The sequence below is a fragment of the Vespa mandarinia genome, chromosome 15 (assembly GCF_050613455.1).
Source record: "Vespa mandarinia isolate Hongniang chromosome 15, ASM5061345v1, whole genome shotgun sequence".
Classification (NCBI taxonomy): Eukaryota; Metazoa; Arthropoda; class Insecta; order Hymenoptera; family Vespidae; genus Vespa; species Vespa mandarinia.
Window position 1 is genome coordinate 5,314,215 of NC_140824.1, and position 25,668 is coordinate 5,339,882.

Below are 25,668 nucleotides of genomic sequence, written 5' to 3' on the forward strand. Positions count from 1 at the left end.
TATTTAGACCTTATTCAATTCGTTTAGTATATAATTATTATCAAACAAATATCAAAGAACATTTCTTTACAATTCTTTATCACTTTACATTGCAATTAGTCTACTCCATATGTATGTGTCCTTTAAGGTTAATTTCAATTAGATTTATTTTGCTTTCCATTATTTCTACTACTTCTACTATTACATATTTCCACAAGAGATAAATGACAGTTCTATCTGCTAATCCCTCCGTGTATGTTTGCGAGCGTATTTGCCGACTATAAATGTTGTGAACTCTCTCACGTAGGAGATTCTAGAAAAAGCTCTTGGAGGCTTGCGACACAAATTGCAAGGCAGCAGAAGCAACTTGATTGAAGCAGAACGCTACAGGAAGCAACAACTTTTATTGGAACGCGAATTGAGCAGAGTCAGAGTACTATTGGCACACAATTCCAAGGTAAAATATTCGGAAAAATGTCCGTGATTGGAAAATGTCATTCGTCGTGTAATCGATCGGGAAAACTTCGATGATCAAATTTGGACTTTTCGATCGAATTATTATATTGAATGATTCGTTTGTTTGAGTATCGCATCATAACAGGCGTATATAAAATAGGGATGGAGTTTGTTTAAACGATTAAACGGTGGATTCGTTGTTTCCAGGTAAAGCCGGTATTCTCAGGTCAGGTAAATGGAATATTTACAAAGCCAATACGTTTAAGTTTCGTTGAATCATATCTTCTTTAATTTCGACATTATCCTTTTTATCGTCGTTTTCGTCGTTGTTACATATAAATGCGTTGTTCTACTTTTTTTTCCTTTTCCTCCTCCCTCCCTCCCTTTCTGTATTTTTTTCTGTCTTTTTCATTTCCTTCTTACTTGTGTCATACTTGTTGAACCTAGATACATTTTCGATTCCTTTTTCAGAAACTAGAAGAAACCGTAGCAGAAAATGCCAGATTAGAGCAAGATTTGGTAGTCCTAAGGCAAAAATTGCAAGCTTCTAAAAGATACGCTGGTAATATGAGTAGAGACCCATCAGGTACAACGGCTCCTTTGGAAATGGAATTGAGAAGAGTTCAACAATTGGTTGGTGATCTTCAAAGGCAGAGAAAAGAGCTCAGTGTTCAGGTTCAACAGCTCACCGAAAAATCTCACAGTTTAGTACAACAAATTCGGCCACAATCATCTCCTGGTATAATCTTTTTTCCAACTTTTTCCAACATCTTCAAAGAAATTTCTCGCTCCCTTGATCGCATTGGACGTATTAACCGTCTATGTAATTACGTAATTACAGCTCCGCCTGTTCATCATTCAAAGAAACGCAATCAAAACTCTTGGCTGGAAACCGATTTAGATTCTGGGATTACTCTTGATCACGGCCTTGGCTCACCGGTGAGCCCATCACTGTTATCCTCGGCACATGGAAAACAAAACCTGGAGAGTCCTTATCGTCGATACGCGTCACCAACGCAACACAAGAAGTCACCATCGCCAAATCGGCAACACGTCGAACAATCTTCTGTACAAAGCTCGCATAACCATATCTCGAGCTTGTCACCGCAATTACGGGAACAAATTCAGCAACATCAATTGAAGCAACAATTGCTGAAAGATCAAATGCAGGGAAAGGGCAGTTTGATCCAAATTAATGTTTCTCCATTGTACGTCAATACCGAGTCCAGAATTCAAGGTAAGAATAAAACGAAAAAGAAAATAAAAGAATAAATAAATAATTTAAAAAAAATATATATATAAATTCATATGAAATATTGTCAGTGATATATAATGAGAACGCAATTAAATCTTCGCTTTACGGACGCTCGTAGATACAAGCAAAAGCAACGAAAGCGGGAACCAAACGAATAGTGGTGGGCCAAATATTTTACCGGAATACATTCCACCACCACCGATTCATCCTTTTAATGAAGAAACATCTTTAACGAATGACAATTACAAGCAAAACGAAGATAACAAATTTGCAGGTACGTTGATGGTCATTCAGTAACTAACGAACAATTATCAATGAAAAATGTTTAAAAACGTTTAAGAGGAAATAATGAGTTTTGAATCGTTAGGTTTGTTGCACAATCGAGAGAAGCAAGAAATAAAGACCGTCAGGATCGTTAAACGAGAATCCGAGAGACGTCAAAGGGATCGAGGAGATAGAACTGGTAATATTGGAATTCCATTAACGAACGGACTTCAAGCGCCTGGCGTAGCAAAAAGGTTGTCCGACGATGACGTTGGTGGTACACAGAAATTCGAAGTAAGATGCGGCGCAAATGATAGAAACTTTACACTTGTTCTTCCAGTTAATCAATTATTATTCGTGCTATTCCCATATTCGTGATTCCAGAAGCCCCAGTTGGGTAAAGTCATTGAAGAAGTACCGATCGTTCACGCTCAAAGTACCGTACACCTGACTGAGCTTGACGACGTACAATTCCAAAGAAGTATGTCTCTTCCACGAGGATTTGGTGGTCAGCGACATCAGCCGAGTGTTCATCATGTTCCTGTTGCTCCACCACCTCGCAGCGATAGCATGCACGCTCTTAAAACGATTATGATGCGAAGACACAAAGTTAAGGTAATCTCGAATTACTTGGATATATTTCTTTAAATCCTTAGTCCAGATTCAATGGACACGTTCAACTATCCAATCAATGTCTCTTAGCCATCCATGTTTCCTTTCGTTTTGTTACTTTTCTTTCTTCTTCTTCTTCTTCTTCTTCTTTTTCTTCTTCTTCTTCTTCTTCTTCTTCTTCTTTTGCGCCTATCTCACGTCCCGATTTCACGGTGTAAACCCATTTTGGTTCTTTTACCTTACGTTCGTTCTCTTTCTGATATGATCACTGCAGTTTGAAAATCACGACGGAAGCTCCGATAGCACATTGTCACCACACATCGATAGCCCTACGTCGAGTTCGCAGATGCCAATTAGTACGTCAAACTACTCAACGAGTCCACCTTATAGCCCAAGCCATCATCAGAATTATCATCCTGGACAATCGATATCGAAGGGATTCAATCAACAACAACAACAACAACAACAACAACAACAACGATACTACTCGCCGCACCCGCAATACGGACAATACGAGAATTTCACGTCATTCGCAAAAAACTCAATAACATTGAGCCCAGAAACGATCTCTCTTAACAATCTCAGTGGCGTACCTCCAGATAGGCCAACATTTGGGTCGATCGTTAATGTGAATAGCACCTCGGATTCCCCACAATTGTCGCCAGTATTCAAGAGCGAGGCCGCAAAGCAGATCATTAAAGAGATGACTGAGAGAAAAGTCGACGGACCAAGAAGAAGACAGATTCCGAAAGAAAAGAGAAGACACTACACCGTTTCTAGTAGCAAACCCGTTCTAGATCTCGAGGACAGCTTCTCCAGGATGGTACCAGACGTTTATTTTATTTCTTATTTTATTCTTTCTTATCCTTACCAGGCTTCTTGGCTCCATCCAATTCCGCTAGCTTTCGGTCTCAAGCTTATTTTTGCTCTTTTTCTATCTTTCGTTTGTTTATCAAGTCGCGTTAACTCGCGACACTGAATAGTAATATTTTTGGGTATGCCAGGGTATGGGTAGAGCAAGAGACGACTTAGACATGGAACAGGCTCTCAGACCTAGGATCAATGCTCCGGACGTCGTAAGATCGACTTTGAGTCACAAGGAGCTGAAATATAATGAGAGTACGATCGATCAACTGTTGGGCACTCCAAATAAGATCGTCATTCCTGAACGTTATATACCTGAACAGGTAACTGTCAAAATATTTCAACTTGTCTGAACTTATGTGCGAGTGTAAATGTAAGAGGAACGCCCTTATTATAATATTATTAAACTTTCATTCGCATATTCTCTAGACGCCAGAATTAACGGCGGAAGAGCAAGAGCAACGTTTGAAGAAAGCGGAGGCCATAAGGAAGATGCTTTCTGAAACGACTGTCACTGCACCCGATGGAACCGGTAAAATATACATATATTTCTATTATATTCTATTCGATCCATATCAATAAATACAATTTGTTTTTCTACCCTCGATTAACTTTTCCTATTTATACCTTCAGATGACGACATCGATCTCGATAAATCGGACACGTTGAAAAGAAAAGTAGTCGAGGAGAAACGACAGAGAGAACACATTCTTCAGCTCAATCAAATTCTTGCGAAGCAAGTGATGGAGAAAAGTAAAATGGTGGCCGGTACGTCGGCGATCTCTTCTTCGATTCGTAAAGAATTTAAACGATCTCATTTAGAAACGTCTTGCATGGTTACAATCATCCTTCTTTTATTTTTGTTTTCTCTTTCTTTTTTTTTTCCCTTTTTTTCTTTTTCGTTTTCTTCTTTTTCTCCAAATCAGCTGTGTGATTAGCATGACCAATAATCGGCTTCTTCTTCTTCTTCTTCTTTTTTTTACTTCTCTATATACAAATTATTCAATATACGAATGCGAATTTTTTTCCCACCACAGTCGATTACCATTTCATACATTCATTTTTCATGAATAATTATCAAAGCATTGTCTTTAGATACCAACTCGCATGGCCTTATCCTTACTCTCTGATATACAACTCGGTATAAATAAGTTGAGCGATAGAAATACATAAATCGAGGGTGAGAGATTTTATTTCGATTTTATTCTTATTTTATTTAACTGTATTATAATTTTTTCTCACTCCTTTTTTGTTTTTTGTTTTTAATACGTAGCGAGTGTTGTTTGGATTGTTTGTGCTGTGTGTAGGTAACCAGGCGCACTGACAGACATGCTTTCTCCCACGTAGGACACACACTCCTTCACGTTTATCGTTTTTCAGGTTTGTTCATATTTTTCCCCTCTCTCTCTTTCTCTCTCTCTCTCTCTTCATTTTTCTTTCTCTTCTCTTTTTCTTTTCATTCTTTTTTTCCTTTTTTTCTTTCATTTTTAATCATTTTATTTTAACAGCTTTGTACGTCGTTCGTTCGTTGCTTTCACAGCGTGAAACTTCCAAAAAATGATCGTTCATCGATCACTGACCGGATCTTTTTGTCGTCGACAGTCAAGGCACTGGCTACGCTTCCATTGAAGACTGAATCGAGTATAGACGACGAAGACCTCTCTCCTGTCACACCGTTGCCGCTCTATCAGCAAAGAGAAAACTATTACTCCTAAATACATCTGGATGAAAAATCTGGATATATCGTTTCTTTATACTCACAACGACAACGAAAATGGAGAATTTTTGCTCGTCGATGAAGAAGAGGAAGAGAAACGGGAAGAAAAAGAAAAAGAGAAGAAGAAGAAGAAACAGATGCACAATCATTATACTACTGCCAATGAAACGCGCGAAACAAGAAAAGAACATCGTTACAATGGAAATTATAAGAGAATACAATAAATAAGAAGGAAAAAGAAAAATAATGTCTGAGATTCGTCGAAATCGACGATCGAACGAAATGTGCTTTCTATTTTTTTCTTTTTTTTCTGTTTTGATTTATTTCTTTAATAACATTAATATTATATAAAAAATGATAGTGTCGATGTACGAAACACCATTAAAATATGTAATTTAGAATATCAGTATGGGACCGCGGCGAAATGATAGCTAAGAAATAAATAAATGGAAAATAATAAAATGCGTACGTCGAACGAGCTTTTCGGCGAGCTTAGATAATTAGCAATAATCGTAGGTATTAAGGTACAATAATCGCACAACATACTTCTCTTTGGGAATAAATCTAAACGAGATATTTGTAGTTGCCATAAAAATATATACTCGTATATTGAATTTCCCGTAGGATTCTTCAAAGAGGAAAATGTTTCATTTCAAATCGAACATCGTTGCGTTTCGTTCATATCTACAATACAACGCCATCGAATTGATCGTACAAATCGAATTGATTTCTTCATTCGCGACAGGACGTTTAGTATAAATAAAAACAATATCCCAAGAAAAAGAAAACGATAAAACGGAGTGCCAAAAGTCAGTGCGATTAAAGCGCGGGTGCTACGACACTATTGTCAATTACAGATAAATCGTAATTGCGTTAGCGCAGAAACAAAAAATCATTGGCGAAGACATTTGAATAATAAAAAAAAAATATGTCGAGCCTCTCTGCCAAGGTTCTTTTTATAAGCGCGTTATTATAATACTATATACGTACGTACGCACGCGCGCGTATGTGTGCTGGATATGTATGCATGTATGTATGTATACACACATATAGGGATACATTATATATAAATATATACAAAGGCGTACACTTTCTCTGTGCGAACGTGTATTATTATGACGCGACTGTACATAAGAAGACTATTAGATACGCAAGTGCGTAGCAGGTGTGAATTTGTGTGTGTGTGTGTGTGTGTGTATGTATATATATATATATATATATTATATGTACACACACACACACACACACATAATATAAAATATAAAATAAAATAGATAAGAAAAGAAAGGCCCCTTGAAAAGTACGGCCCTAAATTTGATGAAAAGAGCAAAAAGATGTTCCTTCGTCGATGTGCTGGCCTTCCGTCGACGCTGATGGATATTCGCGAGTTTTATCGTATGGTTAGATGGCACTTTAATAGATACATACATATGTTAAATCGACGGTGCGAGACTTCTTATATTACGTATGTATTACACGTAAGGTAACCGAGATCTTTATTGGAGGGCTCGTTAAATAGTCATTGCGTCAAACGCGGTATACGAGAAGCGAAACATGTGTATCCAATTACCGTGACCGCAAAGGAAACAAATCACTGTTATTGTTATATCGATGAAATAAAATTAATACGATTAATTAACCTTATCACTTCCTCGATAATTTTATCCCTCACTCGATACGCGATAATAACAACACAAAGGCATCGAGGACGATAGATTTCAAGTGCGTTATTCGATCAGTCGAAAAAATAGAACGTGCTATCTAATCTAACGCATATATTTACGTGACCGTTATTAAAAATACGATCTATGATAATCGAAGATGTTAAGCCAATTAAGTCGTCTTAACGTCTATCTTAATAAACCTCTTTTGAGATTAAAACTGAATCTTATTTTTAGTTCTTCAGCAAATTAAAATTGAGTCGAGGAACATTGGGTCGTTTGAATCGCAAACTGGTATTCTCTCGGCTAAAAGTTTACACTTTCCATCCATAGAAAAAGACTATAATAAATGTCTAAAATAACTCGAGAAGATATTCTTCGAGATTGTAGAATTCTTGAATCAGTCTTTAAATACTTGACTTTAGGAGAGATGGCTTAAGAGACGGTTTCTTCTTTGTAAAAAGTCAATCGTACGATTGATCGCTTTTTTCAACTTTCAACACTTCCCTCGCATTATTTCAAATGACTTGAACCGCTTTACGTGTCCCTTTGAACAATTTTTGAGATCTCGGGAACGAGGCATTTTCTTTCCGAGAAACCAAAAAAAAGATCGCTTGCAATCTAACAATTGAACAAATTTGAGATAATTTGAGGTAACCGTTCGGAACGAACCCATGGGAAATGCGTTTTGCGGTGGTATACACGTTTCAAGTAAAGTGTATGATTTTTAGTTTTACCGTTTATTAAATATTTTCATAGATATCATTGCACACGCGCAAGTCCGAAACGGAAGAGGAAGAGAAATAACGCCAAGGAGAGACATCGTGAAAAGTTCGAAGGACGGATTCAATCTCGCATGAGTCTTCAGTAGCATGTCTTTTAGTCTTCCCCTCGTTGCGTCTCCTCGTTGTTGACGGGAGGCAGAGGGTCGACGAACTAGCCAATCGTGCGCGAGCCCGTGCACCTGAATTCTAATGAGGGCCCACCTGGGTATATATGAGCTTAACCACCGCATCGAGCACGATTTTTCTTCGACTATCCGGTCACCACAAAGGTGAGTCTTAATTTTATTCCTTTTCTCGAACGGATTCTGGCCTTCGTCTCTCGTATTGCTTCTTCTTTATCTCTTTTTTCTTTCCCTCCCTCCCTTCCTCCTTCCTTCCTTTCTTCCTTCCTTCCTTCCTTCCTTCCTTCCTTCCTTCCTTCCTTCCTTCCTTCCTTCCTTCCTTCCTTCCTTCCTTCCTTCCTTCCTTCCTTCCTTCCTTCCTTCCTTCCTTCCTTCCTTCCTTTCTTCCTTTCTTTCTCTCTTCCTTCCTTCTTTCCTTTTTTTCTTCGTTTTACGATCGATTGAAAAACATTCTCCTCTCCAAAAATATTCCTATCGTCGAGGCCAATGTGCTCGGAGCCGGTCTAGCGAGCGAATCAAAAAATGCATCGAAGAATGCTGCATGATATTGTATGCAAATCGATAGACTAGCTTGTAGGCGCATCATTGAAGCGAAACATTCAACATATGCGAGTAAATCGTCCGTCACCTCGTTAAAAATAAAATCGTTTGAATTTGATGAGGTATGGTACGAAATTTGTAAGTGTCGTTCCAAGCATCGTCGCGCAAATTTTTTTCAAATCTTGCTTTGGGTCTCAACTACGAATCGAGGTTTACGAGACGTCGCGGGTAGGGGTGTTGAGGGAGCTGTTGGGAGAGATATATAGGCAGAGAGAGAGAGAGAAGGAGAGAGAGAGAGAGAGAGAAAGAGAATGAGAAAAGGAGAAGAGAATTTCTACCAGCGCGTTGTTCTACCGACGTGCTCCACTCCCATATTTTCTGCCTCTTTTTTCCTTTTCTCTCTTTGTCTTCCGTTCGAACGAAGGTCAGATTTCAACTAAGAGAGGGTGTGCCCCCTGACAAATTTTTGACACATAACAAACTCGTCGCATTTAGTTTCATACTCGGTTAGATAAAAGAAAACAGAATCGTTTCATTGAAGTTTATCGACTGCGTATTGTCTTGTTCTTTTTGTACTCTACGTAGAATGAGCACAAACAGAACTCGAACGAACGGATGCATCGCGCATTTTAATTCGCACAAAGTGCACAGATGGAAATCAATGTATGCTTTGACAAAAAGAAGATAGACAGAGAAAAGACATTCCTTCTTCGGTAATCACATCGCTGCGCCGCGGCCGCCGTGGTGTTCGTCAACCACGCGGATTATTATTGTCCCTACGAACAACAGAGCCAAGGACGGTCTTTGATCTTCCTTTTTCTCAACAACAAGCTCCCTTTGTTCGCGGTCGGTGTCTTCGCGAAGCGATTTTTTTTTCCTTTTTCTTACAAAAGAAGAGTTCTCTTTTCGTAAAAAAAAAGTACATATACTTACATATTTACATTATAAAATAATTCGAGATGCAGTCTCGAGAGAGCAGACATATTAATGTCATCGTTTTTTCAACGAAATTTATCGTTGGAAAAGGAACAGGAAAAAATCTCAAGTACCTTCGTCACATTGTCAGTGATTTACTCGGTTACGTTCTTCGCGAGTATGCTTTTTAAATGCGTTTCAAAGTCCTTTCTTGTCGATTACCTGCGCGTCGATTTGGCTTGGACTCGTCTTCGTTCGTAAGAGGTATAAAAAAAGATAAAGAAAAAAAAAGAGAACGAGAGAGATAATACGGGCAAGTCTACAAAGACGATGATGATTCACAATGATAATTCTCGGTGATACACCGCGAACAATTTACCGATATTCATTTCTTTCATACAAAGCAATGATTTTACTATTCGAATTGATTGGGGGAGAAAAGAAAAAAGCAATCGGAATTATCGTTCGATGCCGTTCGAAACTCGTATTGAGTTATGAGATTCCTTGTTAGTTTCCTTTCGCATTCCTCCTCGTGATTAGACGTTACGGTAAATTCTAGGATTCTCAGTCTAAGAGAACTCATCGATCGTCACCAATCTTCACATATGTATATATGTATATGTATGTACCCTACCGGGTAAACCGGTCGGTCATTTTAGATCGTTCCCGCCGCTTGCTGTGGCAGTCAGATAGATAACTTGCCCCCACTGGATTTTTTTTGTCTTCCAAATTAAACCGACCAATCGCACGTAGTCGAGGAAGATTCACCATTCGCGAGATCCAGAGAGGCGCGTCGATCATCGTTCGAGAAGGACGTTTACCGTTCCTGTCATCGGCTTAAAGCAGATTTGAATCGATTGTCGAGATTGAGTGCTCATAAGTGTTTCGTTGCTTTATTTAAATACATTTTAATCTAGATTTTCGACAATGCGTAAGATTAAAACATGATGTGCTCGCTCATAATTCGTTCTTCGAAATTTCCATAAACTCTTAATCTATTATATTTTCACAGATAGATAAGAAGCAAGTGGAACATTAACGAAACCACACTACGTGTAATTAATTCAATTGTTATCATCCGTTGACTCAACGATCATTAATTGTTTTTCTTTTCTTTTCTTTTTTTTTCTTTTTTTCTAGCTTTGAGAATGACGCCCTCGACGATGAAACTCTTATTTTCCCTTTCCGTTTTTACAGTCTGCTTGGTCTACGCATCTGCGGGTAAGCATTTACTCGCATATGACGCATTCTAGATAAGATTTAAAATGTAATATTCAATATCGAAGAGACCGAGATCGCGTTCGATATGTGCCAATCTATAAAAATCTTGATATTTCTCTGAATCAGATACGAACGCCAGAGTTGTTTGTTACTTCAGCAACTGGGCGATATATCGACCTGGCGTTGGAAGTTACGGCATCGACGACATCCCAGTGGAATTATGCACACACGTGATCTACTCCTTCATTGGTGTGAGCAATGTTACCTGGGAGGTACTTGTCTTGGACGAGAAGCTCGACATTCAGAAGGGTGGCTTCAGAAATTTCACCCAACTCAGACAGAAATATCCTCATTTGAAAACTGAAGTCGCGCTCGGCGGTTGGGGTGAAGGTGGCAAGAAATATAGCAACCTCGTTACGGTGAAACAACGCAGAGATACCTTCATAAAGAGCGTCGTTGGTATGTTCTCTCTTAGATCTCTTCTTTAATACGTAATCATGGTATCTAGCATTAAAAATCTGCCATGCTATACAACTATTACACCGTATATAGTTATTTTATGACATCTTCCGAAATCATTCGTTCCTATTGAAGATTTCATGTACAAATACGAGTTCGACGGTTTCGATCTCGACTGGGAATACCCTAGTGCTACGGACAGGGGTGGCAAATTCTCCGATAAGGACAATTTCTTCTACTTCGTTGAGGAACTTAAACGTGCTTTCGATAAAGAAGGAAAAGGATGGGAGATCACAATGGCCGTACCTATGGCCAAGTTCCGTCTCGACGAAGGTTATCACGTTCCAGAATTTTGCAAGTGAGTATATTATTCCTCGCTTTAGTTTCCTTCCCTAATAAATACATTCACATTGTTATCCTCGTATTCAGGTACCTCGACGCGATACACGTTATGTCTTACGATCTTCGTGGAAACTGGGCTGGATTTGCTGATGTCCATAGTCCCCTTTACAAGAGACCGCACGACAGTTATGCCTATGAAAAACTCAATGTGGTAGGTTGATACTACACGTTGATACGTTTCTATGTACGATGATTGTTCATACATAATATAGCGCATGAAGAGAAAAGCCAATTATTCTCCGATCACGATTGCCTTTTATCTATACAGCACGACGGTCTTTTGCTTTGGGAGGACAAAGGATGCCCAGCGAACAAATTGGTCGTAGGTGTGCCTTTGTACGGTCGTACATTCACACTTTCGCGTGGCAACACGAATTACAATCCAGGAACCTACATAAACAAAGAAGCAGGTGGTGGTGATCCTGGGCCGTACACACAGGCTAGAGGATTCTTAGCATATTACGAGGTAATTTTTCATAATTTACGCAAGTACACCTATATGTCAACAATTTTCTTTCTTTCATATAGTAAGATATAAGTTAAGGCGAACTTAACATGATCTCCATTATTTAGATTTGCACAGAAGTAAATAATCCTAAATCAGGATGGACAAAGAAATACGACTCCATTGGAAAGGTACCTTACGCTTACAAGGGTAAATATATTTTTTAAATAAAGATACAAATTCATGATGGGACAAGCAAGTTTCGTGGAAGACGAATGACTACAAATTCTTTCTTTGTGTAGAAACACAGTGGGTTGGTTATGAGGATGCCGACAGTGTTAAGATAAAGATGGACTTTATTAGGGAAAAAAGCTATGCCGGTGCTATGGTTTGGGCAATAGATATGGATGATTTCACCGGTCTCTGCGGAGAAAAGAATCCTCTCATGAAAGTAATTCACGATGGTATGAAGGGATATAAGGTCCCTAAGAAAGAACATCACTCTACGCCTACCGTAAGCGAATATGATTTTAAATTTATAGAAGATTAAATGATTAATATCGCGTTTTATTTTCCTGCTTAGCCTGATTGGGCAAGACCACCAAGCACGACGAGTTCCACGGTAGGATACAGCACGAGGGACACTGAAGAAACAACTCGCCCAACTGTGCCAATAAATCCAGGCTCCTCTTCTAAACCACCGGTCGATGATAATGAAAATGTTGTTTGCAAAAGCGAAGAATACATTCCTTCGAAAAATTGTGCTATGGTATGTATCGTAACTTCAGCGTCATTAAAAAAGACAACTTAATGACGTACAAAAGTTTATTTCCCATTGAATGTGAACGTTTATAAATTAAAGAAAAAAAGAAAAAAAAAAACAAAACAAAGAAAAAAACAAGAAAAGAAAAGAAAAAACCCAGACGATCTTCCTCAAGACAGCATCTCAAGTTTGACCATCTTCTTCATTCTCTTCCTACATCACCACCATTACCGCCCATTTACTTCTATCATATATACTTCATATTTTTTTTCTTTTTCTTTTTTATAGTACTATCGATGCGTCTTCGGAATTCCGCAAAGGCTTCAATGTCAACATGGTTTAGTCTTCCACACTAGCATGCATGTTTGCGTCTGGTCTCAAAATGCCGACCGCGAAGAGTGCAGAACTCAATAAATGAATCAATGATATTTTAGTATAGAATATAAGAAGAAATTACACTCTTTTGTATAAATGGGCTGGGAGAAGGGAGGAAAAAAGAAATACCTATCGAATAATAAAATTTTTACGCGTATAATACTCTAACTACCTATCTTCCCGTCGAAATCGCGTTAAAGAAACATTTTATGGAATAATTCGTTAGCGCTTTATAATTATAACTGTGACACGAGTGGGCATCGGATGCAAGTAAATATATCGTTACGAAAAATTTATTTAAATAATTAAAACAGGGAAGTCTAATACGCGGGCCAAGGAAAACAAACGAAACGGCATAAACGCGAGACGAACATCGTAAACTTTTCCTATGGTAGCTTCAAAAATGTAATCTAGTGAATAAAAAGACACCGAAAACCGGCGTTGCCGCAATTGTGCGGTTGGCACGATTGACACACTACGTCGTTTTATAGAACACACGAAAGCATGCCGAATGTTTTTCTCGTGAAGATATAATATGACTGAAAAAGAAAAAATAAATAAATAAAAAATGAAAAAAATTTCATTACTTGTATAAATTTACTTACTATCTATATTTAATTGTTCTATATATGCCCCAAGAGAATTTGTTCAATGTGGACAAAGGCAATGGTTGTCGGACACCCATGGATTAGGATAAAGATACTTAAACCAGTTTAGATTACATAATGTACATGATCTTGAAGAGAACAAGCTACAGGTTAAGCGCGTCGTATTATATTATAGAAAATAAATTCTGATCTAGCTCACTTCTAGTTACTACCACTTGCTATCGTCTAATAACAAAAATGGCGCACACGATGGCGAGATCGAGACTCGGACTATTTGCATTTAAATATAATAATCGAGTGAAACCGCGAATCTTAGTACCTTTAAAGTATCAACGATTATGTTTCCATACAAACTGGATATTAGATGGTATGCAATTTATAGTGAAATATTCGAATTTATATTACGTTTAAATATCACCATGAGGTTAAGATCTCTAAGTAAACTTTTAATAAATTAATTAAAAATTATGTTCATAGAACGAGAACTCTATTACACGCGCGTGTTTACCTTACAAAAAGTTTGTTAAATAATCTTTCCCCAATTGATATTACCATTGCATATCTATGATTATGCAATCGAATCAGAACTTGATATTGTCCTGATCAAAACTGTCAAAAAAATATATTTTAAGGTTAAATATTTAATTTAATTATACTTATAGCAAAGGGCAAAGAATTATTAATGCCATCGTTATCGCCAACCATGGAAACTGGCACGATCGTTAAATGGCTAAAGAAGGAAGGTGACAAAATTAGCCCTGGAGATGCCATTGCTGATATTCAAACCGATAAAGCAGTGGTGGCTATGGAGGTAGAAGACGAAATAGTCCTTGCAAAAATTCTTGTAAGAATTTTTTCGATTCATCTTTCCATATCTATATTCTATCTAGTTTCTCTTAAAGAAATATTTTTCCATATATATCCTTTGTTATTAGGTGCCCGAAGGAACTAAAGATATTAAAGTAGGAACATTGATTGCTCTTACCGTAGACGAGGGTGAAGATTGGAAATCAGTAGAAATGCCTGATGTTTCCGCAACTATTGCTGCCCCGACACCTTCTGCTCCTGTTCCACCTTCAAGTCAACCAAGTGCGTCAGCCCCACCGGGACAGTAAGTAAAAACCGATATAATTAAAAATAGATATAAATTAAGGTGCATTCTTAAAAAAGGAAGAGAAACAAAATGTATAATTTTTGGATAGCCACAAAACATATTGTCAATATCTATATCTCTTTCAGGCAAAATGTTTCCATGCCTGCACTTTCTCCAACCATGTCGTCAGGTACAATTGTAAAATGGTTAAAGAAGGAAGGTGATGAAATAGAACCAGGAGATGCAATAGCCGAGATACAAACTGACAAAGCTGTAATGACTTTTGAAATGGAAGATGAGGCTGTACTCGCAAAGATTTTGGTAAGTTAAAAACCTAGAAAATCCTATTCTTATTTATAGCATAATGTTGTCTTTTATTCGTTTACGTACTTCTTAATTTTTCATAAAAGGCACCCGAAGGTAGCCAAGTAGATGTTGGTCAATTAATTGCCATTACAGTAGAGAAGGGAATGGATTGGAAGCAAGCTGTCATTCCGCAAGTGCTTAAGGTTGTCCCTAGCGTTGTCCCTACAGTTGCAAAGCCCAGTGAAAAAGGACAGTGCGTATTATCATTAAATATATGGTCAAAAAGTAGGAAAAATATCTAACTTTCATTTTATTTATACATAAATATATTTGTATTATTTTCATAGGGTATATGGATTGGCAGTCAAACTATTGTTAGAGCAATATGGTTTAGATCCAAATTCTATCAAGGGTACTGGTCGTCCTAATCGAATTCTAAAAAGTGACGTGCTAGCATACATACAAGCAAATAATATAAAAAAGGTTCAGCTTGAAACCGGTGAATATATTTTTCAAAGCTGCACTCTTTTAAGAAAATCTATTTACCATCTCTAATTTTACCATTTCTAATACCATGTAGCTACGCCGGCAAAGGTCGAACAAATTAAAAAGGCACGTCCTACGGTACCGGGTCGCCCATCAGCTTACGAAGACATACCCGTATCGAATATTCGAAGTGTTATCGCGAAACGTCTTGGAGAGTCCAAAGTATTTTTTTCTCGCGAGCATATTTTTCACATATATAATTCTTTCTTTTTTTTTTTTTTTTTTTTTTTTTCTTTAATTAATCTTACATCTGCTAAAACAAGTCTCTCTTTGCAGTCAAATATACCTCATTCTTACTCGTCTATTGACATCAGAATTGACAAACTGCTCGAAATTCGAAAGCAATTAAAGGAGGACGGTATAAATGTATCGGTCAATGACTTTATCACAAAAGCTGTAGCTCATGCGCTTGTCGAATGTCCCAGTATCAACACCTTATATACGAATGACAAAGTAAGGGTACATTGAATAATCAGGATTGAAGATAATATAAAAACATTTATAATATATTCTCTTAGGTTGTGCGCCCTCCAAACATAGATATTTCTATAGCAGTTGCGTCTCCTACGGGTCTCATTACGCCGATTGTATTTGATGCGCCATCCAAAAGCTTATTAAACATTTCTACGAGCATTAAAAAATTAGCCGAAAAGGCAAAAGCTGGAACTTTGAAGCCACAGGAATTTCAAGGAGGATCGTTTACGTAAGAATAAAGAAAAGATTTGAATTAATAATACGAAATATATTCTAATGTAAACGCGCAAATTCATTTGGAAATTTACACTTTCTAGAATATCCAATCTGGGAATGTTTGGTATTAAAGAATTTTCCGCCATTATAAATCCTCCGCAAACCGCGATCCTTGCTGTTGGAACAGGACGCCCGGAACTGAGTAACTTAATAAAAAAAAAAAAAGTCAAATTAACATTATTACAACATGACAAAATTATATATTATTTCAGGTGATTCTTTAAAAGCTATCACCAAGATGATAACAACATTATCATATGATAGACGTGCCATTGCTGAGGATGATGCAGCTGACTTTTTAGCAGTACTAAGAGCTATGTTAGAGGATCCAGCTTTTCTTGCTATTGGAAGAATCCAAGCTCTGAGACATATGAACGATTAAGCATAGTAATATAGTTATCTTCTCATTTAATTGTCACTTGTCATCAAACTTTTATATATATCATTTTCTTTTTTCTTAGCAATGTACATACAGTAAGAAAGGGAGGATGATCATAAGATTTACAAACATGTTGCATAAATCTTAAAGTAAATTTAAATAAAACTCGAGTATAAATAAATGAACGGAACGATGATATAAACTAATGCCGTCTCGTGGTGTCATATTTAAACTATGCTCGAGAAATAGTCTTTCGTTTCGATTTTATTGTCTGCTAGTCACCAAAAGGATTAAACCTTGCGATATAATCATCAAAGAAGATGTTAGAATGATAGTCGTATTTACTGCCAAGTACAATGATATGTTAACTGAAAATATTTCATTATGATAATTGTAGGAAACCATATAGAAAATCAAAAAAACACGAGATTCCAAGAAATTGATATTAACTTTTATAAATTTGCAAATGTGTATGTGTGTGTGTGTGTCTGGAAATCATTAAAACTCGGCATTTATAATTTCATTGTTTCTTTTCAAAATCTGTTAAAAATGAGAAAATTGACAAATGATATTCAATCGGGGTTTACTATATGCAACTTTTTATGCATTAGTAATTGCGTGTATCGTATAATAAATTGTTTTTGTGCAACACGCGATCGCGCGCGCGTGTGTGTGTGCGTTGTGTGTACATACATACATACAACAAACACAGAAAAGCAGGCGCGATATCACTCTTCTGTTAACAAGACACACACGTAATACCGTTGCAGGTTTAAAATACTTTAAGTATAGAAAATAATGTTGACATGCAATGCCATGTATATAGATTTTAACGGATTACAAGTGCTTTTTATCTTCTTGGTGTAAAACAAGGAAGAAGTATGTAAAGTTTGTATATGCGTGGATTATAATTTGTGTCAAATATCATTGGCATAATGTTAAGACCAAATCATTGTCTTATATTGTAAATAAAATATTTATTGTTTAATATATTTTTCTTAGATGTACTACCATTTTTATAGTAAATTATATATAAAAATTTCTGTCACACATTAATTCGATTGTTAGTTTATGCGCGTGATCGGTATGATCTAAAAAAAACTTATATAATGCACATGCATTGATGCAATAGACAGTATTGTCGGGACAGTGTTTTCACTTTTAATTCATATTTCGTTCATACCTGCCATTGAAGTCACACATGCTACGAGCAAATGATGGTGAACGGGCTTAAACAATTTTTAACAATTAAAACAGGAAGGAAAAGGAGGATAGGATAACTTGCAACATAATTACTGAAAAAATCTATAATTATAGTTACAATGAAAAGTGGACAATCTTATAATATTTATTCGATTAAAATGCATTAACACTGATAAAATTCTGATAAAATGACACATCTATTCATTCATTTAAGGCACAAACTCAAAAATTTGTAATTTTCTTAAACTTTCTAAGATACAAAAAATACGAGAGATAAACAACCAACCTTAGCATGGCCGTAAGTAAATCATTTAATCCTTTATATCCGGCAGCATTAATATAATTATATGTTGGAATATAAATCCCTCCTTCTTTATAGAGAGAAAGATTAATGAATAATAATATGGAACTAAATTCAATAGTTTATTTATCACAGTCGTGATTTTTATTGAAGTTTAGTGCTTAAATTTTGATCTCTGATCATTAGATATTGATTAGATCGATCATTCGTATAATTTTATTATAAAATTGGTACATCCTTATAAATATTATCGATATGCATTACTTATATGTACAAAACTACATTATAAATCTTATAAGAATAGGATATATTTGGTTGAGCGATATTATACTCGCTGTGGATAAAAATATTTCTCCAAAAAACGAGCGTATTATCGAGCGTGAAAAAATTCTATAAAACTAGTAGTATATGCTTGTGTATAATTTTTCAAAAGTACACCTATATTAAGCAGTATGTATTGTACTATTCAATACTCAGTTAATAATATTCATATAATCGTAACGTTAAACTGAGCATTTCAATTATTCACAGAATCTTCTGTATTTCCTTTTAATTAAAATGCTCTTCCTATATCTTCAAACGTGTAACGTTAGAAGATAAAAATAATTGCACTTTGTATTTTGCAATTGAAGAATATGCGAAGGAAGTATTAACTAAGTATTAAAAATGAAAATTGATACCCATCCTTATACGTTTCACCATTGAAAGTATTCCTAACATAAGTACAATAATTCTTTACTTTATGGTATAAAATAATATATGTTATCTGTGTCTTCGATATATTCAGATAATAACGGTTTATAATATAAAATAAAAATTCAAATATATATGAATATGTAAAGTGCTCCATACAATCAATATTTGAAGTGACATTATATTAATTTACATATAAGCACAATTTTAAAAATATAATGGTATTTTTTCTTTCCTTTAAATGGCAGGTTATGCATGTAATATATTTATATCTAAATTAAAGAATACATTATAACTGATAAAATACTATGTCGTCACACAGTATATGTATATGCACATGTGTATATTGCACACAAAAGAAACTTCATAATCTCATGTTTGTAAATAACATTTTTTAAAAGAAAAGACAATAATATATTATAAACATTATAAAGTACAAAATACTTGTTATTAAAACTCATGTATTTCTATTACATTCCATATTTCATCACTCTTAAACCCAAATGCTGGATTTTATTGACATCCATAATACTGTTTTTCGTATTATCATGTTTTCTTTATAAGGCCAGATTTAAAATGACGGATTTATACACACACACGCACACACACACACACACACACACACACACACACACACACACACACATACCCCCATCATACATATGTACATACACACATACATATATTTAAAAGAGGTTTCTGAATTGGTCGCACGTAAAGAAGAAACTGTCAATACAATAACAATGGTAAACAATTTTTGCATTGATAATATTTTAACGTTTCCACTTTCCCAAGAAAAAAAAAATTTTATATACTCTGGTGTCTAGGAAAATCTTTTGTTAAAATAATTGTTAGCACCGTTGTGCTTATTTCAAAATTATAAAAAAAATTAGTTGCGTTACAATTATTTAATTATACACTTTATGGAGAATTCTTTGAGCAGCTTGTATCAATGGCGTTAATGTAGTCAATTCTGCACAATTATCTAAGAACGGATGAGAAAGCAACTCATCTGCGGTTGCTCTTTCATCCACTTCCACAGCAAGGCACCTTTCTAGAAAGTTTTGAAACGTAGGACTAAGCGATTCCCATCTCGGAATGGAAGGTTTACCAATAGCAGCAATTAAGTATAATGCTCTTAGTGCCGTTTCTTTCATATAAGGTGGCTCACCTTCGATCATCTCTATGGCCATTATGCCAAGAGACCAAATGTCGACTTTCTTACCGTACTGTTTTCTTGTCACTACTTCTGGTGCCATCCAATAAGGAGAACCCACCATAGTTTGTCTCTTTTCGTCACCATTAATATTGGCGCAGAAACCAAAATCTGTTACTTTCACAGCTCCATTCATACCCAAAAGCACATTATCTGACTTTATATCCCGATGAATAATACCCCTTTTATGTAGAAAACTTATTGCTTTTAAAACCTCTCTACAGACAGCAGCAATTTGTGCCTCCTTCATAACAGTCTCGGTAACAACGTCCGTAAGAGGTCCACCTTCTAACAATTCCATGACCACCCATAAGTGATAATCTAAAAGATATGCATCTAAGAAATTAACTAAATTGGGATGTTGAAATTCTTTAAGAACTTTGATTTCAGTCAATATAAGTTCCTTTTTTGGTTGCTTAGATAAGTCAATATCCTTTATAGCTACTTTCTGATTACTTTCAAGATCCATTGCTACAAATACTGTACCAGAAGCACCAGCACCAACTTCCTTACTTCTGTCAAATTTAAGAGTAGGATTACCCCTTTGGCAAATAGATCTGAGCTCATCAAATACCTCTTGGTCACTCAGTTTTACGCAACTATAATCAGTTTTTCTACGTAATACAGGACTTTCTTCTGTTTTTATATTGTAATCTTGTTCTTCCTCCTCTTTCTCTATTTCTTCTTGAAGTAAACTATCATCTTCAATATTGTAAACTTTAAGATCTTCAAGAATTTCTGTCAATGTCTTTTCAATCCTATCGTTCCTATCTATGATATTTTTCGATACTGGCTTTGACACTTTATTGACCTTAGGAGGAAGTTCCGGCAAAGGTCGTATTTGGCTGTCGGTAGAACTGGCAGAATTGGAACTATCTGAGTCACCAGATTGATACTTCTTAGTCAATATTTTGTCGATTTCTTCCGATTCTTCCTCTATCAGATTCTCGGTGACAAGCGCTTTAAATACTTTCTCCTGTGGTTTACGTTTAATCGAATAATTGTAAAACTTGATCGCTTGCAGTGCTGCCGCAGGATTTTCGTCCTGTTCGGACTTTGATATCTGTGTGTTGAGAAAGCGTATCCAAGGAAGTGGTAGGCCTTCCAATTGACCCGTTTCTGCATTTTTACTGACGTGAAACTGATGGGAAACGTTCGTAGGCAAGCCTATTTCCGCCACTGTCTCGACATTGCAACTTTTCTTCTTCGAAAAAAATTTGGTTATGTTTAGGCTCATTTTCGCGCGAAATTCCGCGCTCTTTCAGAATTTTTCCCTTATTATTTCCCAAAGTATTGCCAAACGTATTAAGAGATCGATAATAGGTAATACTAAAGGGCAATAATCCTTTCGATCCAGATTATCATTGTATCTTTCACGAGTAACGTCACTCTTTCCTTACCCCGATATCTTCACTTGCATTAACTTGTCTTCCTTCTACTTGATTCGCCGCTCCGCCCAAATTTTTCTACCGGTCAGTGTTACCATCGAATGAACCTATTCTTATCCTAGATTTGTTCTTGCCTAGTGACATTCGATTGGATCCATAATAAAATTATATCTTTTACTCATGACCGAGACCGGCGGTTCTCCATTCTCATTGGTGATCGCTTATACATCATTTCTTTTTTTTCTTTTTTTTTTTCCAATAACAAAAAGTTTATAGAAACATATCATTTAACGAAAGAAACGTCGAAGAAAAGCTTAAGAATTAAGAAAATTCGATTAATTATACTTGAAAATTGTTGATATTATGATAATCGTATAAAATCTTACGAATTTTGGACGTAGAAAGAAAAATCGGCATTACGTTATATTACGACATACCACTTCCGAACGATAACGATTTTCTTTTCGAGAAATCAGCTAAAGGCAGTTATGTCGATAGAATACACATATCTACGTATCTACAATATTACAACGGTATTTCTCACAATTATATACAATATCAGATTATATATAAAATTGTTATTTTAATTTTTTATTTAACCTTTTAGAGTTGCAAAAAAACACGATAAAATTATTCGATTCTTTGTTAACTTATCTTTCGCGAATGCGCATGTATTCTCGAAAGGGGGAAAGGGTTGCCTTTGAAATCATGGCCGCGATTTTAAAATAAGTCACAGAATGTCAGACGTACGCGTCTGATAGACGGAAAATATAACAAGTGTGACAAGGTCAATTTGACTTGGATTTCAAACGCTTCGCTAGGAAAAGAGAAACAGAGAATTAATTTAATAGCAAGTAACGCATTATGCGATAAAGAAGTATTTTCTGTGTTTTATAAACGAAATGTTTTAATAATAATCGAAGGTTATTATTGTCGTTGGTTTTCTTCTTACAAAAAGAAAACTTCGTTTACCTTCGTCGTGAAGAAACGATGGAAAAGGAAAATTGATAACTCGTTATTCATCCTTGAAATGAGCACGTCTCGAGGACGCCATATTGATTTTACCACCAACATTTTCTTCCTGTGTGAACTTGGCCGTGGCCGTACGCCCGCTGACAAAAATGGCCGATTACGTTCGTGGTAGTGTCATTTTGTAAGCTGTTGTAGGCAGTCGCTGCATACGTTGCGTGGATTCGAGTACGTTTCTGAGAAGACGTATACAAGAGGAGGATTTAGGCGAAGACATCTGTTTCACAGGGTGCTAAGCTTTTCGGCTGCGCGCGAGTGTGCGCTTGCGTGCGGCGTGCGTGCGTGCGTGCGTGGGTGGGTGTTCTGCGTGTAACGCGCGCGCGCGTATTTTCCCCCGTGTGTGTGTGCGCGGCCCTCTGCGTGTACGTGTGCGCGCCTATGGTAGTTCGAAAATTTTTCATCGTTAAAAAAAAGAAAATATTTTTTGTCTTCACGGCCTTTTCCTTTTAAGCGAGGATTAAACGATCGTATCGAGGAGCGTCCAAACAAACTCTGTCCATACCTGTACTCTGTCTATATCTGTAACATCAACGAAATAAATAATGGCGAATCTAAGACAGACACCGCTAACGTGCAGCGGACATACGAGGCCCGTCGTACATCTTGCCTTCTCCGATGTTACGGAATCCGGATATTATCTCATTTCAGCGTGCAAAGGTAATTTCGAATCGAAACATTCCATTTCGACGTTCCAAATTTGATAATAGTCATCGAATACGTTTCGCTCTTTTTTTCTCGTTTTACAATCACAATCGTCTCGATCACCTTGGCCCAATTTCATGCGTAGAGTAACGTCGAACGACTACTCTCAATGTTTTACGCCTGATCTCGATCAAATTGAACTTCTTACATTTTTCTTTGTTTAGAGATTTTATGTTTCTCTTTTATTTCCTTTTCTATATCCTTATATTATTATCTGATTGTATTTGAATTGTTTCAGATGGTAAGCCAATGTTACGGCAGGGTGACACAGGAGATTGGATTGGCACGTTCGAAGGCCACAAAGGAGCAGTGTGGGGTGTTGCCTTGAATCCACAGGCCACAAGAGCGGCAACTGGTGCCGCAGACTTTAATGCAAAAGTTTGGGATGCCATTAAAGGGGAAGAGGTTTATTCTTTTCAACACAATCACATAGTTAAATCGGTTAATTTTAGTTCAGATTCAAATTATTTATGTACCGGCTCCAATGAGAAGCTGGTGCGTATCTATGATCTCAATCAGCCCGAAGTGGCACCACAGGTAGGGATTGGGAATATATGCTCTATCATAAAATAATATAACACATATGTAGCTGCAAATGATGCAAGATTATTTTCTTATAGATTTTCTCAGGTCATACAAGTGGAATTAGGCACGTTACTTTCTTCAAGGACAATACTGCATTAGTTTCTTGCGCCGATGATAAAACATTAAGAGTTTGGGATAGGAACAGTGGTCAAGAAACAAAAAGGCTAGATTTTCCTGCTATCCCAAATTCTATGGAAGTATCTAAGGATGGCAATATTATCACAACGACTCATTCCAATATTGTTACTTTCTGGGACAGTAAAGAGTATGTCTATGTCAACAATTATTAGTCTGGGATAGAAAACATTTACTATCGTTTATTTTTCCTACGTTGCTAAATGTTTCAAGGTTTATGCGACCCTCTACCGTATTTTACGCTTAGTTTACATGCGCATGACTTTTAAGCTCAATTAATTTCCTTGTCATGTATTTGTAAATTCATTGCCAATGCGTCAGTTCACCTTGGCCCAATAGAAAGTTTTTTCCTGTATATAAATTAAATGCCGCGTGTCTCGATGCTTATGACACTCTATTTTCTTTCTTTTTCTTCATCTTTTTTCTTTTCTCTTTTTTTCTATTTTTTTCTTTTTCTATTTTTCCTTTTTCTATTTTTCCTTTTTTTTTCTTTTTTTTTGTTTCTCAATAACTACTTCGTAACAATATTTCGTTATAATATATAAGTTATTTTTTCTTTTTTAGATTAACTAAAATACGTGACTTCACAGTGCCAACCCAAGCAAACAGTGCCAGCTTGCATCCTGACTGCAGCATTTTTGTATGTGGTGGTGAAGATTTAAAAATGTATAAATTCGATTATAGTACAGGTGCAGAAATAGGTATGTATTTACTATAAAATTAAAACACTATAACATTTCTTATTAAATTTTACTAAGCTCATATACATTTTTTATCGTATAGAATCATTCAAAGGACACTTTGGATCAGTACACTGTGTAAGATTTTCGCCGGACGGAGAACTTTATGCTAGTGGCTCGGAAGATGGAACTTTGAGATTGTGGCAAACAACTGTCGGCAAAACTTATGGATTGTGGCGTTGCGTTGAGCAAGCACCGACTATTCAAGAAAGTGCTACTGTTATTAATAACAAACAAGAAGTTCCTGCCAGCTAAATGCATTTTTCTATTATTTACAATTTACAATGACGAATTCGCGAAACGAGAATGAAGGCAAAATGTTAAGGAAAAAACAAGAAGAAAAAAAAGAATCTCTTATCCAGCAAAATGTATCGAAAATTTTTTTCATCTCCAATTTACCATCAAAATATATTTTGTAAATAATGCATTTTTTGAGAGTTTCCGTACCTCAACGAGTGGTTTTCTGAAGTTACAAAAAAGACTAAATGAAAAGAACCAAATTTTTATAGTCTAGCAATTATCTACGTAGACGCGGGACATTCATTGCTATTTATATTAGAACAGAAAATCGAAGAAAAGAGAGAGAGAGAGAAAAAAGAGAGAGAGAGAGAGAGAGAGAGAGAGAAAGAGAGAGAGAGAGAGAGAGAAAGAGAGAGAGAGAGAGAGAGAGAGAGAGAGAGAGAAGGAAACATTTACTAACGTTGTACACATGTCATTATTATAATATCATAAAATTAGATAGAGGTGTAATACGGAAAACAAAAGACGATTAAATAATTCAATTTTGTGTTGTTATTTCATAATACCTTCTGTATATAACACAATAATTGCCTATATAGAAAACCATAATACAAGTTAAAATGGCTCCACAAAAATTCATCAATTTTAATAAGTTTGATAATACAGGAAATTAATTATTTACTTCTTTTTCTTTCTTTTTTTTTTAAATTGCGAATATAATACGCGTAATAATGTATTATACAATAATTGCAAAGAAATTATTTTAGTTGACGAATATTTACTGAATTGACTCTATTATTTTCAATGATTTTATTTTATAAAATTTCAAGCAATTATTAAATCATATTTTACTAAAGATGGATTACAAAATGTATCTGTTCTGCCATATTGCACTTGAACCACCAAGGTTGAAGATGAG

The 25,668-nt window shown here is 36.0% G+C and overlaps 5 protein-coding genes across 28 annotated transcripts in view; 4 read left to right on the forward strand and 1 right to left on the reverse strand.

Moving 5' to 3' along the window:
• LOC118450905 (uncharacterized) overlaps positions 1-6,791 on the forward strand; it is a 59,561-nt gene extending 52,770 nt beyond the window's left edge. For 6 of the 19 annotated variants that reach the window (XM_035886898.2, XM_035886897.2, XM_035886901.2 and 3 more), the window contains 12 exons: positions 287-436; positions 643-666; positions 907-1,174; positions 1,277-1,672; positions 1,809-1,964; positions 2,058-2,248; positions 2,339-2,569; positions 2,841-3,389; positions 3,571-3,753; positions 3,860-3,962; positions 4,064-4,198; positions 5,033-6,791. In XM_035886898.2, coding sequence (XP_035742791.2) covers positions 287-436; positions 643-666; positions 907-1,174; positions 1,277-1,672; positions 1,809-1,964; positions 2,058-2,248; positions 2,339-2,569; positions 2,841-3,389; positions 3,571-3,753; positions 3,860-3,962; positions 4,064-4,198; positions 5,033-5,145 — 2,499 coding nt within the window. In that variant the 3' untranslated portion in view covers positions 5,146-6,791. Of the gene's footprint in view, positions 1-286; positions 437-642; positions 667-906; positions 1,175-1,276; positions 1,673-1,808; positions 1,965-2,057; positions 2,249-2,338; positions 2,570-2,840; positions 3,390-3,570; positions 3,754-3,859; positions 3,963-4,063; positions 4,199-4,525; positions 4,611-4,703; positions 4,811-4,938 lie in introns of all 19 variants that reach the window. The other 13 variants (XR_014983048.1, XR_014983051.1, XR_014983049.1 and 10 more) reach the window with 13 other exon arrangements.
• Positions 6,792-7,675: 884 nt separating this feature from the next.
• Positions 7,676-13,101, forward strand: LOC118450911 (endochitinase-like). Of its 4 annotated transcripts, none has more exons than XM_085661741.1 (11): positions 9,585-10,101; positions 10,187-10,225; positions 10,311-10,391; positions 10,518-10,850; positions 10,986-11,208; positions 11,280-11,403; positions 11,521-11,718; positions 11,826-11,907; positions 12,000-12,211; positions 12,281-12,466; positions 12,749-13,101. In XM_085661741.1, the coding sequence occupies exons 3-11, from the start codon at positions 10,319-10,321 to the stop codon at positions 12,872-12,874; spliced, it is 1,557 nt and encodes a 518-aa protein (XP_085517867.1). In that variant the 5' UTR covers positions 9,585-10,101; positions 10,187-10,225; positions 10,311-10,318; the 3' UTR covers positions 12,875-13,101. The 4 variants fall into 4 exon arrangements, with proteins under 4 accessions (XP_085517866.1, XP_085517867.1, XP_035742814.2 ...); XM_035886921.2 differs by having other exon boundaries at positions 9,586-10,101; positions 10,183-10,225; XM_085661740.1 differs by lacking the exons at positions 9,585-10,101; positions 10,187-10,225 and adding an exon at positions 7,676-7,862.
• Positions 13,102-13,532: 431 nt separating this feature from the next.
• Positions 13,533-17,509, forward strand: LOC118450910 (uncharacterized). Its single transcript, XM_035886918.2, has 12 exons — positions 13,533-13,810; positions 14,106-14,287; positions 14,379-14,554; positions 14,683-14,857; positions 14,947-15,095; positions 15,190-15,341; positions 15,423-15,550; positions 15,665-15,841; positions 15,907-16,091; positions 16,180-16,280; positions 16,351-16,525; positions 16,600-17,509. Exons 1-11 carry the CDS (start codon positions 13,681-13,683, stop codon positions 16,518-16,520), a joined length of 1,725 nt encoding a protein of 574 aa, XP_035742811.2. The 5' UTR covers positions 13,533-13,680; the 3' UTR covers positions 16,521-16,525; positions 16,600-17,509.
• A 115-nt stretch (positions 17,510-17,624) lies between these two features.
• Pak3 (p21 (RAC1) activated kinase 3) lies at positions 17,625-21,611 on the reverse strand. Its single transcript, XM_035886922.2, has one exon. The coding sequence runs from the start codon at positions 21,165-21,167 to the stop codon at positions 19,623-19,625; it is 1,545 nt and encodes a 514-aa protein (XP_035742815.1). The 5' UTR covers positions 21,168-21,611; the 3' UTR covers positions 17,625-19,622.
• A 109-nt stretch (positions 21,612-21,720) lies between these two features.
• On the forward strand, positions 21,721-25,172 carry wmd (serine-threonine kinase receptor-associated protein wmd). Of its 3 annotated transcripts, XM_035886930.2 has the most exons (7): positions 21,721-21,851; positions 21,926-22,728; positions 22,799-23,004; positions 23,288-23,586; positions 23,670-23,899; positions 24,334-24,470; positions 24,553-25,172. In XM_035886930.2, exons 3-7 carry the CDS (start codon positions 22,890-22,892, stop codon positions 24,762-24,764), a joined length of 993 nt encoding a protein of 330 aa, XP_035742823.1. In that variant the 5' UTR covers positions 21,721-21,851; positions 21,926-22,728; positions 22,799-22,889; the 3' UTR covers positions 24,765-25,172. The 3 variants fall into 3 exon arrangements, with proteins under 3 accessions (XP_035742823.1, XP_085517868.1, XP_035742824.1); XM_085661742.1 differs by having other exon boundaries at positions 21,926-23,004; XM_035886931.2 differs by lacking the exon at positions 21,926-22,728 and having other exon boundaries at positions 21,726-21,851.
• The last annotated feature ends 496 nt before the right edge of the window (positions 25,173-25,668 follow it).

Bases quoted from the DNA above. Each gene is read 5' to 3' on its own strand.
- LOC118450911 (XM_085661740.1), top strand. From the start codon at position 7,805: ATGAGCTTAACCACCGCATCGAGCACGATTTTTCTTCGACTATCCGGT. The intron at 11,719-11,825 runs GTAATTTTTCAT...TCCATTATTTAG, and splicing joins GATTCTTAGCATATTACGAG to ATTTGCACAGAAGTAAATAA. The intron at 12,212-12,280 runs GTAAGCGAATAT...TTTCCTGCTTAG, and splicing joins AACATCACTCTACGCCTACC to CCTGATTGGGCAAGACCACC.
- LOC118450910 (XM_035886918.2), top strand. From the start codon at position 13,681: ATGGCGCACACGATGGCGAGATCGAGACTCGGACTATTTGCATTTAAA. The intron at 14,288-14,378 runs GTAAGAATTTTT...CTTTGTTATTAG, and splicing joins TAGTCCTTGCAAAAATTCTT to GTGCCCGAAGGAACTAAAGA. The intron at 14,555-14,682 runs GTAAGTAAAAAC...TATCTCTTTCAG, and splicing joins GCGTCAGCCCCACCGGGACA to GCAAAATGTTTCCATGCCTG.
- Pak3 (XM_035886922.2), bottom strand. From the start codon at position 21,167: ATGAGCCTAAACATAACCAAATTTTTTTCGAAGAAGAAAAGTTGCAAT.
- wmd (XM_085661742.1), top strand. From the start codon at position 22,890: ATGGCGAATCTAAGACAGACACCGCTAACGTGCAGCGGACATACGAGG. The intron at 23,005-23,287 runs GTAATTTCGAAT...GAATTGTTTCAG, and splicing joins TCTCATTTCAGCGTGCAAAG to ATGGTAAGCCAATGTTACGG. The intron at 23,587-23,669 runs GTAGGGATTGGG...ATTTTCTTATAG, and splicing joins AGCCCGAAGTGGCACCACAG to ATTTTCTCAGGTCATACAAG.